The sequence below is a fragment of the Leptodactylus fuscus genome, chromosome 2 (assembly GCF_031893055.1).
Source record: "Leptodactylus fuscus isolate aLepFus1 chromosome 2, aLepFus1.hap2, whole genome shotgun sequence".
In the NCBI taxonomy this organism is placed as follows: Eukaryota; Metazoa; Chordata; class Amphibia; order Anura; family Leptodactylidae; genus Leptodactylus; species Leptodactylus fuscus.
In genome coordinates, this window is record NC_134266.1 from 211,395,497 (window position 1) to 211,408,955 (window position 13,459).

The window sequence follows — 13,459 nt, forward strand, 5'->3', positions numbered from 1 at the left end:
TCCTCCCTCCCCCTGAGAGCAGCAGATACATCACTTGACTTATGACCAGATAAGTCAAGGGATGTGACAAAAAAAATGAATAAAGTAAGATAGTGGACAAACAAAGCAGTTTTGCTGAAGCACTGTATTTAGGAAAAGTCTTACATTCACATTAACAAGCAGTATAGATAGGATCCTTGTGATGGGACAACCCCTTTAAAGGAAGAATAAATTTGACTTTATGGTGGTGGACCATTACAGTGGTAATACAGGTCAGCAGGTAACAATGGGAACAAGAGCAAGCTAAGATGGATAGGTTTAAGGGGATGTCCATTTCTATTGTGTGAAATCAACGGATTTGCCTGAATTCCACTGCAGCATTAAGCCAGAAAGCCTGCAACGTAGTTCAATTTACATTCAAGGTTTTTAGCACAGCATGTGCTGTTGCTATTCCGTGTAGAAAAATCAGCTGGATGTACACTACGACATCATACGATAATGTAATGGAAAGCAGTAATGGAATTAACAATGATCAAGTAGGGCGAAAAAAAAAATCAGGTATTCTTTTTTATTCTATGGCATATTAAAATGCCAATAAAGTAGCACTAAAGGCAAGCTGTATGGAGGGGTATGAGCGCTGGAGGCTCCTGCTCCAGGATGGTGATGTTTTGCCCCAAAGGCGACATGAAAAGGGACATTTTCACTGTCTATATGGTTAAGGTGCCATTCACATGAGATTTTGATAATCAGAGTTACAAATCAATCCCCTGGATAGACAAAAGAAAGGACAAAAACTGATAACCGTTCTTTAACATAGAGATAATCCTACTTAGGGTCCATTTACACAGAGTAACGTGCCGCGTGATCTGGCACGTATACGGCGTGTGAGACTTTGCACGACGTATAAGCTCCCATTGATTTCAATGGGAGCCTGGATCGTATACGCCACGTTATTTTGCGGCCAAATTGGCAGTTTGACAATTTTAAACATGCCGGGAAAAAGAAAATCTAATTTGTCACAAAATTCTAAAACAACGAGAGCTATGAAGGTAGCCAGAAGTCAATAGACTTCTCCTGAAGCAGAGCTCAGGGGGATCATTGACGTAAACAACACACTCATTATATGGCATCCCAGCAAGCTGCTTAAATGCTGGAACAATCACAGGCACAGAGCAAGGAACAAGTTCAGTAGCGGGTCAGTTTGACAGCTGCCGAAACATCGGCGCAGGCGGATCATCAAGCCAACAACACGCTCATTATATGGCATCCCTAGCCAGCTCCTGAGATGCCAGAACAATCACAGAATCACAGTCACAGAACAATCACAGCACGAGGAACAAGTTTAGCAGCAGGACAGCTTGAGGGCTGTCAAAACACCGGAGCAGGCGAATCTTTGATGGCAGCAATTTGCTGAATATAGGCGGATCAAAGCACTTTCCACTTATTTGCATATGAATACAATAGTGATTTACATAAAAATAGGGCTACAAAGCTGAATAAAAGAGGTATATTTGGAAACTGTACAATCCCCTCTACAAGCAGCAGAGGGCATTAAACAAGGGAGGTCTGCAGTACTTCCCCAGTAATCCCAGCAATATTAATATTTCAGATCAGGATAGATTAAAAAATGTAATTAACTGCCCCCTTGATGTGTTCTGCGGTTGTGGTGTCCTTAAGAGTTTGCCGTTACCAGGTTACTACTTGAACAGGAGTGGTGCTGCACATGCCGACCATCCACTAGCAACTTTCAGTCCCACATTACTACTACAGCAGCTGATCTGTATGGGGTCCAGATATCAGGTCCCTGACAGATCATATACTAATGACCTATTTGTGGAAGTTCATCAGTATAAATACTTGATTTGAGGTTGAAAAACCCCTATAAGCCATGAGCACAGTGAAGTGCAGTATGGAGTGATAAGTCTCAACCTTCCATGATGTACTATTATGTCATGGTGTGGCATGGAGTGAAACATTATTTTATAATTAACCCCAAACATTATAGAAAAAAATTATAACCGAAAATGGTAATGGGGGCACATTGTGACCACCACTAATGTTGATTGGGGCGACAAACTCCCTATTTTGTCCTAGAGTAAAAAAAAAATCAAGCCCACACATACCATCGATGTTTTATTGCATCAAATTTAACATTGGCTGTATTAAGACCCTATTGACTCCAAGATATTATTTGAAAAGATATTTAACCCCTTCCCGACACACCAGGTGTTTAGGTATGGCGGCCTCCTGGGAGCCAGGCAGCCACCGGGTGTCTACTGTTTTATACAGTATACACCCAGCGCTAATGCCCCCAGTCGGTGCCCGCACCGATCGGGGACATTAACCCCTCTGGCGCCTTGGTCAAAGCTGACTGAAGTGCCAATTTGCCGGTGATCGCTGGCACCTGGAGCAAGCTTCAGGGCCTTTATCATGTTGGCATGACAGCTGGGAGCCATGTAAAGGCTCCCAGGGCTGTTTGCAGTGATTTTCTTTTGTAAAGGCTCCCAGACCTGTCTGCAGTGATTTTCTTTTGCAGGCTGCTCTAGCATTGTAATGCAAAGAATTAGTGATCAGACCCCCTGGGGTTCAAAACCCCTAGGGGTCTAATAAATGCATAAAAAAAAATTTAAAAAAATTCAAATCACCCCCCTTTCTCAGATCACATATTAAAGTACTTAAATACTGTGAAACACATACATGTTAGGTATTCCTGTGTCCGAAAACACCCGCTCTACAAATCTATAAAAATATTTTTCCTGTACGGTAAAAGTGCCAAATCGCCGTTTTTTCACTGTTTTGCCTCTGATAAAAATTTGCATAAAAAGTGATCAAAGCAAAATCAAATTACCCAAAATGGTATAACTAAAAAGTACACCCAGCCCCGCAAAAAAAGACACCCTATGCATCCCCAGACACGGAAGTATAGAAAAGCTACGGGTGTCAGAAGATGGCGATTTTTACAAAAAAAAAAAAATTTGGCACAGTTTTGGATTTTTATTAAGGGATTAAAATGTAAATAAAACCATATACATTTGGTATCCCTGGAATCGTACGGAAACATAGAATATAGGTGACATGAAATTTTGGCTGCACAGTGAATTCTGTAAAAACGAAGCCCATAAGAAAGTCGCACAAATGCACTTTTTCTTCAAATCCACCCCATTCTGAATTTTGTGGTTTGAGAAGAGGTGACTGCTGAGATTGGCTATAATGGTCACCTAGCACAAACAACCAGAGGACCTTTATCCTGTACACAGACGAACATTGCTGTTGGTGCTAGAAACGAAGGCTCGGAGAGATTCAAGTACTGGATTAAGTTTTAGGGCCCCTTGTTGTGGAAAGGTAGAAGGTTGAGCAGAAGGTAGAAAGTCCTTTCTATATACGTATATATTTCCCATTCCTTCTGTAGCCGATTTTGGCTACAGATAAAGGCAACAGAATCTGGAAAAAAAAAAAAAAAGATGCATTTCTGCAATGTAAGGCCTCAGCGTAACAGTGGAACTCTGCTTAGGTGACCTCCCCAAAAGTTACTAGCTGTGACAAATACAAGGCTTTATCCACTTACTTACACTTTCCCCATTTTGCTTTAAAAAAAAATAAATCATTATATATATATATATATATATATATATATATATATATATATATATATATCATAATAAATGTAATTTCTTCCAGCCATTAGAGATGCCTCCTATATACAGCTCTTACTCATGCAGATACTAGAGCAGCTCTTCCGGAAGTTTTGCAATCACTTTGTTTTGACCTCCGCGGCCGCCGTCGTCCTCAGTGTGTTATGGTAACCTCCAGCAGCGGCATGGCTTCCTCGGATGCTCTACACTATGCGGAATATAGGACCGTGAGTGCGGCTACTCCGGGGGCTGACATCGACCGGAGGATGGTGAGTAGTAGCCGTGTGTGACGAGCCTTGTACGGCAGAGGTTTGTGTAGTGTGAAGCGCCGGCTCCGTGCCCTCCTTGTGTCCTACACACCTGACAGTAAGAAGAGGCAGCTCCTGAGCCTATCGTGTGTGCCCTGTGCGCCCTCTGCTCTATACCCTATGTCCTGTACCCTGTATACCCTGTGCCCTGTGCGCCCTCTGCTCTATACCCTATGTCCTGTACCCTGTATACCCTGTGCCCTGTGCGCCCTCTGCTCTATACCCTATGTCCTGTACCCTGTATACCCTGTGCGCCCTCTGCTCTATACCCTATGTCCTGTACCCTGTATACCCTGTACCCTGTGCTCTATACCCTATGTCCTGTACCCTGTATACCCTGTGCGCCCTGTGCTCTATACCCTATGTCCTGTACCCTGTATACCCTGTGCGCCCTCTGCTCTATACCCTATGTCCTGTACCCTGTATACCCTGTGCGTCCTGTGCTCTATACCCTATGTCCTGTACCCTGTGCGCCCTCTGCTCTATACCCTATGTCCTGTACCCTGTATACCCTGTGCGTCCTGTGCTCTATACCCTGTGTCCTCAGCTGTTCCGTGCCTTCCCCGACCTCTCACCTGGATCTGAAGTTGCGCTGTTCTTACATCAGATTTGCCCAGCATGTAGGGGAATGTTACACTATGGAGGGCTGATAATGTGGTGTTATCTGATCTGTAGGGGTATATAGTGCCCAAAAATCCAGGCCGTGTGTATTCTATACTGCGGGTAGAGCTATCCTATGTTACATCACACAGACATCACTGATGGTGTCCTGTACATTGCATCATGCACTATGTTGTATTATTATTATACTGGTAGTATATCATCCTATACTATCCTTCCTTCCTATCCTACTTGTGAAAGTTTGGATGTTTGTTCCTCAATCACGCAAAAAAGACTAAATGGATTTGAATGAAATTTGACACATAGATTGTAACCTCGATTAACACACAGGCTACTTTTTATCCCAGTAAATGACATGGCTTCACATATTATATTAAACTGCTTTTGCTGCATCTCAGGTTCTGATAAAGCCAGGTCTCTTATCTCTCTATGTAAACACTCAGCTAACCCTCAGTCCATTGTGTACATGCATATGCATATTATCTGATCAGCTCCAGGCAGTGCTGACACACTGGATGGGAAAATACCGGTACCTTTAATCCAAATTGGCAGTTTGCTACTTTTAAACATGCCGGGAAAAAGAAAATCTAATTTGTTGCAAAATTCTGAAACAACGAGAGCTATGATGGTAGCCAGAAGTCAACACAGTTCTCCTCAAGTGGAGCTGAGGGGGATCATCGACGGCAACGACACACATTATATGGCGTCCCAGCGAGCTGCTGAGATGCCAGAAAAATCATAGGCACGGTGGGAGGAACAAGTTCAGCAGTAGGCCATCTTGAGAGCTGCCAAAGCGCTGGAGCATGCGTATCATCAACGCCAACAAGACGCTCATTATATGGCTTCCTGGCGAACTGTTGAGATGCCACAACAATCACGGGCACAGTGAAAGGAACAAGTTGAGTGGCAGGCCAGCTTGACAGCTGCTGAAACGTCAGAGCAGGCCGATCATCATTTCCAACAACACGCTCATAATATGGTGTCCCAGCGAGCTGCTGAGATGCCGAAACAATCACAGGCATGGTGTGAGGAACAACTTCAGCAGCAGGACAGCTTAGGAGCTGCCAAAAGGCCAGAGCAGGCAAGCCATTGACGGCAGCAATTTGCTGAATATAGGCGGGTCATCGATGCCAATAACACGCAGACAAAGTCGCGAGCAGAGGCTAGTAGTATATATCACTGATCTCTCATACCTCCCAACTTTTAAAGAACAAGAAGAGGGACAAAACGTAAGGTGCACCGTGGCAAATTTAGCACCACCCACTTCTATGTTGACTCCACCCATTCTCATTCATTTTTCTATCTTTCCCACACAGTATAATGCTCCTACAGTCACCCGTATATTATAATGTTCTCTTCCAACTGCCCTACAGTATTAAGTCCCTCTCCTGGTGCCCCAGTTTAAACTGGGGGAAACTAGAGGGGGACATTAAACCGTGGGGTTGTTGGAGGGGGACAATAAATGAACGGCAACTGGAGCAGGACATTAAACTCGGGTAGCTGGAAGAGGACATTAAACCGTAGGACTAGCTGGAGGGAGACATTAATGGGGCTTTATCATTGGGAAAAGTCATTTTCAGCTAAGCGCATACTTGCATAGCCTTTAGAAAGGCTATTCCACACCTACCTTTTGTATGTAAATTCCTTCAGTAGTTTTTGAATAACTCAGTTTTTAGTCATATGCTTATTAGCTTCCAGTGTGCACCCAGAAGTGTTTGTGATTACAGTCTGCTATACTCTGTGTGTGAGAGCAGGGAGATGAGTCAGCAGCACCACAGCCTCTCTGCTCTCATACACATAGAGAATAGCAGAGAGGGTGCACAGAGACACTTCCAGAGTGCACGGAGAAAGCTAATTAGCATATGGATAAAAACAGACTTATTCAAAAACTACTGAAGGGATTTACATACAAAAGGTAGGTGTGGAATGATAGAGATGTCCCAATGATAGAGCCCCTTTAAACTGGGGGCAGCTAGAGGCGGACAGGTCCCCCTCCAGCTACTCCCACGGTTTATTGTCCGCCTTCAGTGACCCCCATTGTTTAATAACCCCCCTCCAGTTGTCCCTAGTTTAATGTCCCCTCCTTCATCTTCCCCCAGTTTAACATCGCCCTTCATATGACCGCAGTTTCATGTCCCCCCTTTGTCTGTCCCAGTTTCATGTCCCCCCCTTCGTCTGTCCCCAGTTTCATGTGCCCTCTTCATCATATTCCCCCTCAATTAGCCCTCAAAGTTTTACATGAAAAATACTGATACTCACCTCTCCTCGCTCTCTTGCCGATCTGTCTACAGACTCAGTCACTGAGTGTTCTGGGAGCCGCAGGTACGATTTGAGTGATGTCATTACATTCCACCTACAGTATCTGGGGCAATAGCACACGGGGAACACAGAAGTGAAGCCGGAGCTCTCTGCCGACAGATCCTGCTTCATTCACCATTGTATTCAACTCCATCTGCGTCCTCCAGATGCATTGAAACCGAGACCTAGCTCCCGTTGACCGGTAACGCGGGACAGGACCCACAATCTGGGACTGTCCTGCAAAATTCGGGACAGTTGGGAGGTATTATATACATCTATGTCAAGTTTGATATAATTTTTAACCCATTACATAGGCAGATGTTTTTGGTCTTCCAGATGTAGATTTTTCTGTTCCATAACTTTAGAAAAGTTCCCTGACATAGGTGAATGAGGGACTACTTATAGCTATACCACCATTATTATTGGTTCATATCACTTATTGAAAGACATTTGATAACCACTTCCCACAACCACATGTTGAGACTTTTCATGTCTTCTTCCCCACATTCCAAAAGCCATAACTTAAAGGGGCTCTATCACTGAGAAAAGTCATTTTTATCTAAACACATGCTTGCATAGGCTTTAGAATGCTATTTCACACCTACCTTTTGTATGTAGATTGCCTCAGTGGTGTCTGAATAAGTCCGTTTTTATTGATATGCTAATGAGCCTCCAGCCAGCTCAGGAAGTTCCCAGCAGCCTCCTCTCTCCCATTATCTTCTATGTGTGTGAAGCAAACAGGAAGCTGAGTCATCAGCAGCAGCAGGAGCCGTCTCCCATAGAAAACAATAGGAGAGGTGTGCACGATGTATCGTGCAACAGTCTAATTAGCATATGAATAAAAACGGACTTATTCAGAGACCACTGAGGCAATCTACATACTAAAGGTAGGTGTGGAATAGACTTTCTAAGGGCTATGCAAAGGTGTGATTAGTTAAAAATGACTTTTCCTAGTGATAGAGCCCCTTTAATTTTTCTGTTCACATAGCCACATGAGGGCTTGTTTTCTGTGGGACAAGTTGCATTTTTTGTTGCCGCTATTTCATATTCCACATAGTCTATTACAAAATACCAAAATAAAGAAAAGATTCACTTGCGCTATTGTTCTTTGGGTTTTATTTTTATAGCATTCATTAGGGTGAATTTACCTACCCATTTATGCCAGTTTTCAGGCTTACGGTGGTATTAATATGGAGCATCTTGAAGTATGGTCCATTTTTTTGTGCTAAATAAGCAACATACTGTATTGTGGTTTCTCTGCCACACCTGCTGGTTGCTGCTCTGATTGTATAGAAAGCGGCTGAGGCGATGATGTCTCATACACCACGCGTTGTCCTATCAGTCTGACGCCACTGGTGCTGCAGCTATTCTGTATACAAACAGCCATCCCAGCACCAGGACAGAGGAAAGGATGCAGGGAAGTATAAATGCATTTTTAGTTTCTACACCAACCCTATAGGATGCATGTAGATGTATTTATATTAATCCTCCACAACCCGTTTTAAGAGGCTGGAGCCTGTAAATAATTCAGGCTCATCCCACACTAGTATAGAAAACACCAGACATAATAAATACCCCCATTGTGCAGTAAAAGTAACCTGTTAACTCTATTCTTTATAAAGTTATTCTTCATATAATTACATTGACACCAAATTTCTTTGGTTTCGCTTAGGTTTTCCAACTGAGAAACCTTATATTTCATACCTAAATGTACTTTGAATCGCCATAATATAAAACCCATAATTTTTTGTATTTCCGTCTACGGAGCTGTGGAATAACCTGTAGTTTTTATTGATTTTGGGGTACATATGACTTTCTGTTCACTTTTTATTCGTATGTTTTTGAGTGGCAAAGCGACCAAAAGTGTTGATTTTTGAGGTATTGGGTTTGTTTTTCCTGTTACAGCGTAGGATAAGTAATTTTTTATTTAATAGTTTGATCATTATTGGACACACTGATTCCTATTAGGCTTTTTGTGTTTAGTTAATTTCATATGTAAAATATCAGAAGGGGTGTGACTTAAAGAGGACTTTATATACCATTAGAAAGCCGAAAGTGCGTTGAATTCAGGGCATTCCTCATAGCTCAGCATCATGAGTTCTGATTTCAGATTTTTCCTGGACCTTATTCAACATGTATATACTCGAGTATAAGCCGACCCGAATATAAGCCGAGGCCCTTAATTTTACCACAAAAAAACTGGGAAAACTTATTGACTTGAGTATAAGCCGAGGGGGGGAAATGCAGCAGCTACTGGAAAATTTTAAAAATTAAAATGGCTGGAGTTTTTGGGTGCAGTAGACGCTGAGGAAGGGGAGGGGGTGTTTTGGTTGTCTGTCTGCCCCTTCCCTGAGCTTGAGGACTGAGTTTTTTTTCCCCCCACTTGAAATTCAATCTGGCTGAATATAAGGTATCTGCAGTGCTCCTATTATCCCCTTCCCGACGGAACAGGAGCACTGCAGATACCCTATATTCAGTAGACCGGGCACTGTCAGGCGCAGGGATACCTAATGTGTATGTGTCTTACAGTCATTTTTGTACTTTTCTATGTATTCTAGGGAAAGGAGGGATTTAGAACTTTATTTTATTTTTTTTATTATATTTTTTTAAAGCTGCTTTTTTTCCCCACTATTTTATGGGAGATTCTATACATTACTATTGCGGCTGGTCTATTGCAATAGTTAACCCCTTAAGGACCAGGCCATTTTTTGGTTTCGCATTTTCGTTTTTCCCTCCTCACATTTCAAGAGCCATAACTTTTTCATTTTTCAGTTCACAGAGTCACATGATAGCTTATTGTTTGCGGGACAAATTGTACTTTGTAATGGCACCATTCGATATGCTGTGCAATGTACTGGGAAGCTGGAAAAAAATTCAGAATGAGGCGCAATTGGAGAAAAAATGCATTTGCGCCATTTTCTTATGGGTTTAATTTTTACAGCATTCACTGTTTCAGTACTGTACTGTGTCAGTACAAACGCGGTGATATCAAATTTACCGTATTTTTCGGACTATAAGACGCACTTTTTTCCTCCCAATATGGGAGGAAAATGTGTGTGCGTCTTATAGTCCGAATGCAGTGTGCGCAGCGTCTGTGTCCTGTCTATGAGAATCAAAAGGAGAGCAGCACGGTGCCTGCCTGCTCTGCCCCTCCTTCCCTGTCTGTGTCGCGTGTTTGCAGGAGCGAGATCTGAGAGGCAGGGAAGTAGGGGCGGGCCAGACAGGTGAAGGAAGCGTGGTTTCAAGCTTGCCGAGAAAACCACGCCTCCTTCTCCCGTCTGGCTCGTCCCTCCTTCACTGCCTCTCAGATCTGGCTCCGGCAATGAAACCACACAGACAGGGAAGGAGGGGCGGGCCAAACGGGAGGAGGAGGCGTGGTTTTCTCGGCAAGCTTGAAACCACGCCTCCTTCACCCGTCTGGCCCGCCCCTACTTCCCTGCCTGTGTGGCTTCATTGCAGAAGCGACATCTGAGAGGCAGTGAAGGAGGGACGAGCCAGACAGGTGAAAGAGGTGTGTTTTCAAGTTTGCTTAGAAAACCACACCTCCTTCACCCGTCTGGCCCGCCCCTTTTTCTCTTCTTACACAGCTTCACTGCAGGGTGTCTCTTTCCATCCATGGATGAGATTAGATAGAATAGATAGACGGACGGACGGACGGACGGACGGACGGACGGACGGACGGACGGACGGACGGACGGACGGACGGACGGGCGGGCGGGCGGGCGGACGGACGGACGGGCGGACGGACGGACGGACGGATAGATAGACGGATAGATAGACGGATAGATAGACAGATAGATAGGATAGATATGTTCAAATCACCCCCATAGCCCTACAATACATATAAAACAAAAACATTACTGTGAAACACATACACATTTGGTATCCCTGTGTCCGAAAGCCCCCGGTTCTATTTACATTGGTGAAATATTATATTATTAGGTTATTAAATATTTCACCAATTTTTTTTCCTTAAATTTTTTTTTTCCCTATTTTCCTCCTCTAAAACCTTAGTCCGAAAAATACGGTATATAGTATTTGAAATTTTTTGATACTTTTAAAAAAAATGATAAACTTTGCAAAATAGAAAAAAAAATTTGTCATCATGTTCTAACACCTGTAACTTTTTCATATTTCCATGTATGGAGCTGGTTGTGGTGTCTTTTTATGCTGGACAAGATGACGATTCTATTGATACCATTTGGGGAAAGATCTGATGGTTTGATCACTTTTTATTAAATTTTTTATAGGAGGCAAAGTGTTGAAAAAAACGCTTTTTGGCTGTTTTTATTTTTTTTGCCGCTACGCCGTTCGCAGTACGGGATAAATGTTTTAATATTCTAATAGTTCAGGCATTTTGGAGCGCAGGGATACCTAATATGTTTATGTTTAATGTTCTTTAATTACTTTTATAGCTGATCTAGGGAAAGGGGGTGATTTGAACTTTTATATTTTTTTTTTTTTTTTAATACTTTTAAAAACTTTTTTTTTTCTTCTGTTACATTTATGATCAGACCCCTTAGGTACCTTGAAACCTAGGGAGTCTGATCGCTCATACTATTCACTGCAATACTACAGTATTGCAGTGAATAGGAAAATCGCAGCACTTCTATTAGACGATGCCTTCAATAGGCTTCCGGCTGTCATAGCAACCGATCACCGCCCTCATGTGACGTTCAGGAGGGCGGCGATCGGCAAAACATGGCGGCGCCCATGCCGCCGGCGCCGTTTACACACTGCGGTCACGTTTGACCGCAGTGTGTAAAGGGTTAACAGCAGCGATCGGCTCGGGCACCGACCGCTGCTGTTAGTGGCAGGTCCTGGCTGTATTATACAGCCGGCATCTGCCGTGTATGGAGCGAGCTCAGCGTGTGAGCTCGCTCCATACATCCCCATGCGACCCATGACGTACAGTTACGTCAAGGGTCGCTAAGGGGTTAAATAAAATTTAAAAAAATATTTTTTTTTTTGCTTGACTCGACTATAAGCCACAAAAACTGTCCTGAAAAATTCGGCTTATACTCGAGTATATATGGTAATTCAAATTGCAAACGCCTATCTGAAAATTTATTTATTTACTTTTTGGCTGATTTTGAATTTATGCTTGAAATAAATATCGCTGCCACTTAACCCAGGTGCCATATGTACGTTTTAACCCTTTAGATTCTTGGCTTTAAAACAAGACCAAGATATTGGCTCCAGAGTTAGGCCCTGTTCACATCTGTGTTCGGTATTCCGTTCAGGGAGTCAGCTTGGGGAGCCCCTGAATGGAATACTGAACGCATTTAAAAGGGTTAGCTAAGATACCACACGGACCCCATAGACTATAATGTGGTTTCTTAGCTAACTGCTTTTTAATGCTTATAGGTTTTCGTTCAGGGAGGTCCCCAAGCGGATTCCCTGAACGGAATACCGAATGCAGATGTGAACCAGGCCTTAGAACTGTTTAACCCGTAGACGTTGCCAATCTGATTAAAGTCAAACATCTGTGATTTACAGCTGCTCCTGTAAGTGTGATGAGTGCTGAAGGCATCTCCATGCTGAAGTTACTGGATGTACACTATGTTAAAGGGGTTGTCCCATCACAAGGATCCTATCTATACTGCTTGTTAATGTGGATGTAAGAGTTTTCCTAAATACATTGCTTCAGCAAAACTGCTTTGTTTGTCCACTATCTTATTTATTCAATTCTTTGTGGCCACAGCCCTGACTTAGCTGCTCATGAGTCAAGTGATGTATCTGCTGCTCTCAGGGGGGAGGGGGAGGGGCTAAGTGCAGGGAGCCAGCCTGTGTTTCTAGCTATTCCTGTGTCTACACCACGTGACCTAGGTCCTGTTAGCAGATAGAGGAGCTGCTTTCATTTCTTCTGCTCTCCCAGTTATCAGGTTAGCTAATTCAATTGTGTTCATTATGGCAGAGACAGGCAGTCTCTGTATGTAACACAGAATGGAGTTGCTGCTGCCTGTACTTCATAGTCCAATATGGGTGGGTGGAGCTACACGTGAATTTGGGGGTGGAGCTAAACGGCAGGTTGCATGTGAAACCCCACCCACCAAATGATGCAAGAAACCAGGAAGAAAGAAGATTTTACAGCAGTAAAGACTGATGAGTATGTGAGGTGGGAATACCCCTTTAAGAGAAGCTTTTAGGACTTCTATCATCACTTTTATCAACAAAATTTAACCCTTTACAGTGATCATAGTAAAGTGCTAGAGCTTTACCATTCACATTGATGCAAGCAGAATTTGCTCCTCTGCCAGCCCCCACCATCACCTACTTCTTGGATGTTTACTATTTCTCGGCAGGGTGTCTAGCTAGAGAAAACACAAGCAGTTTACAGTCATCTACTATACTAAACTACTTGATAATTTACACATGGACTAGAAATCTAGAAAATAAGCCATGACGAATATAAAACCATCTAAAACCTCATTTTTGTTGAAAAACTGTATAAATGTGTAGCCCCTGTGATCATAAGAACTAGGAAAGCAAATTTTTATATGTTTACATGCAATAGTGTATATAAAAACAGTTTTGTTTTAGATAAAAGAAGCAAAATTTAATTTTTTTTTCACATTTTATACCGTTCTTCTACTTCTAGCAAAATAAATATTCCACTTA

General features: G+C 42.8%; 1 protein-coding gene across 1 annotated transcript in view; it reads left to right on the forward strand.

Annotated features, from left to right (window-relative positions):
* The first annotated feature begins 3,763 nt into the window (after nt 1-3,763).
* The window catches only part of DNAJC15 (DnaJ heat shock protein family (Hsp40) member C15), a 39,141-nt gene continuing 29,445 nt past the window's right edge, over nt 3,764-13,459 (forward strand). The window contains exon 1 of the mRNA XM_075265484.1: nt 3,764-3,880. Coding sequence (XP_075121585.1) covers nt 3,776-3,880 — 105 coding nt within the window. The 5' untranslated portion in view covers nt 3,764-3,775. The remainder of the gene's footprint in view (nt 3,881-13,459) is intronic.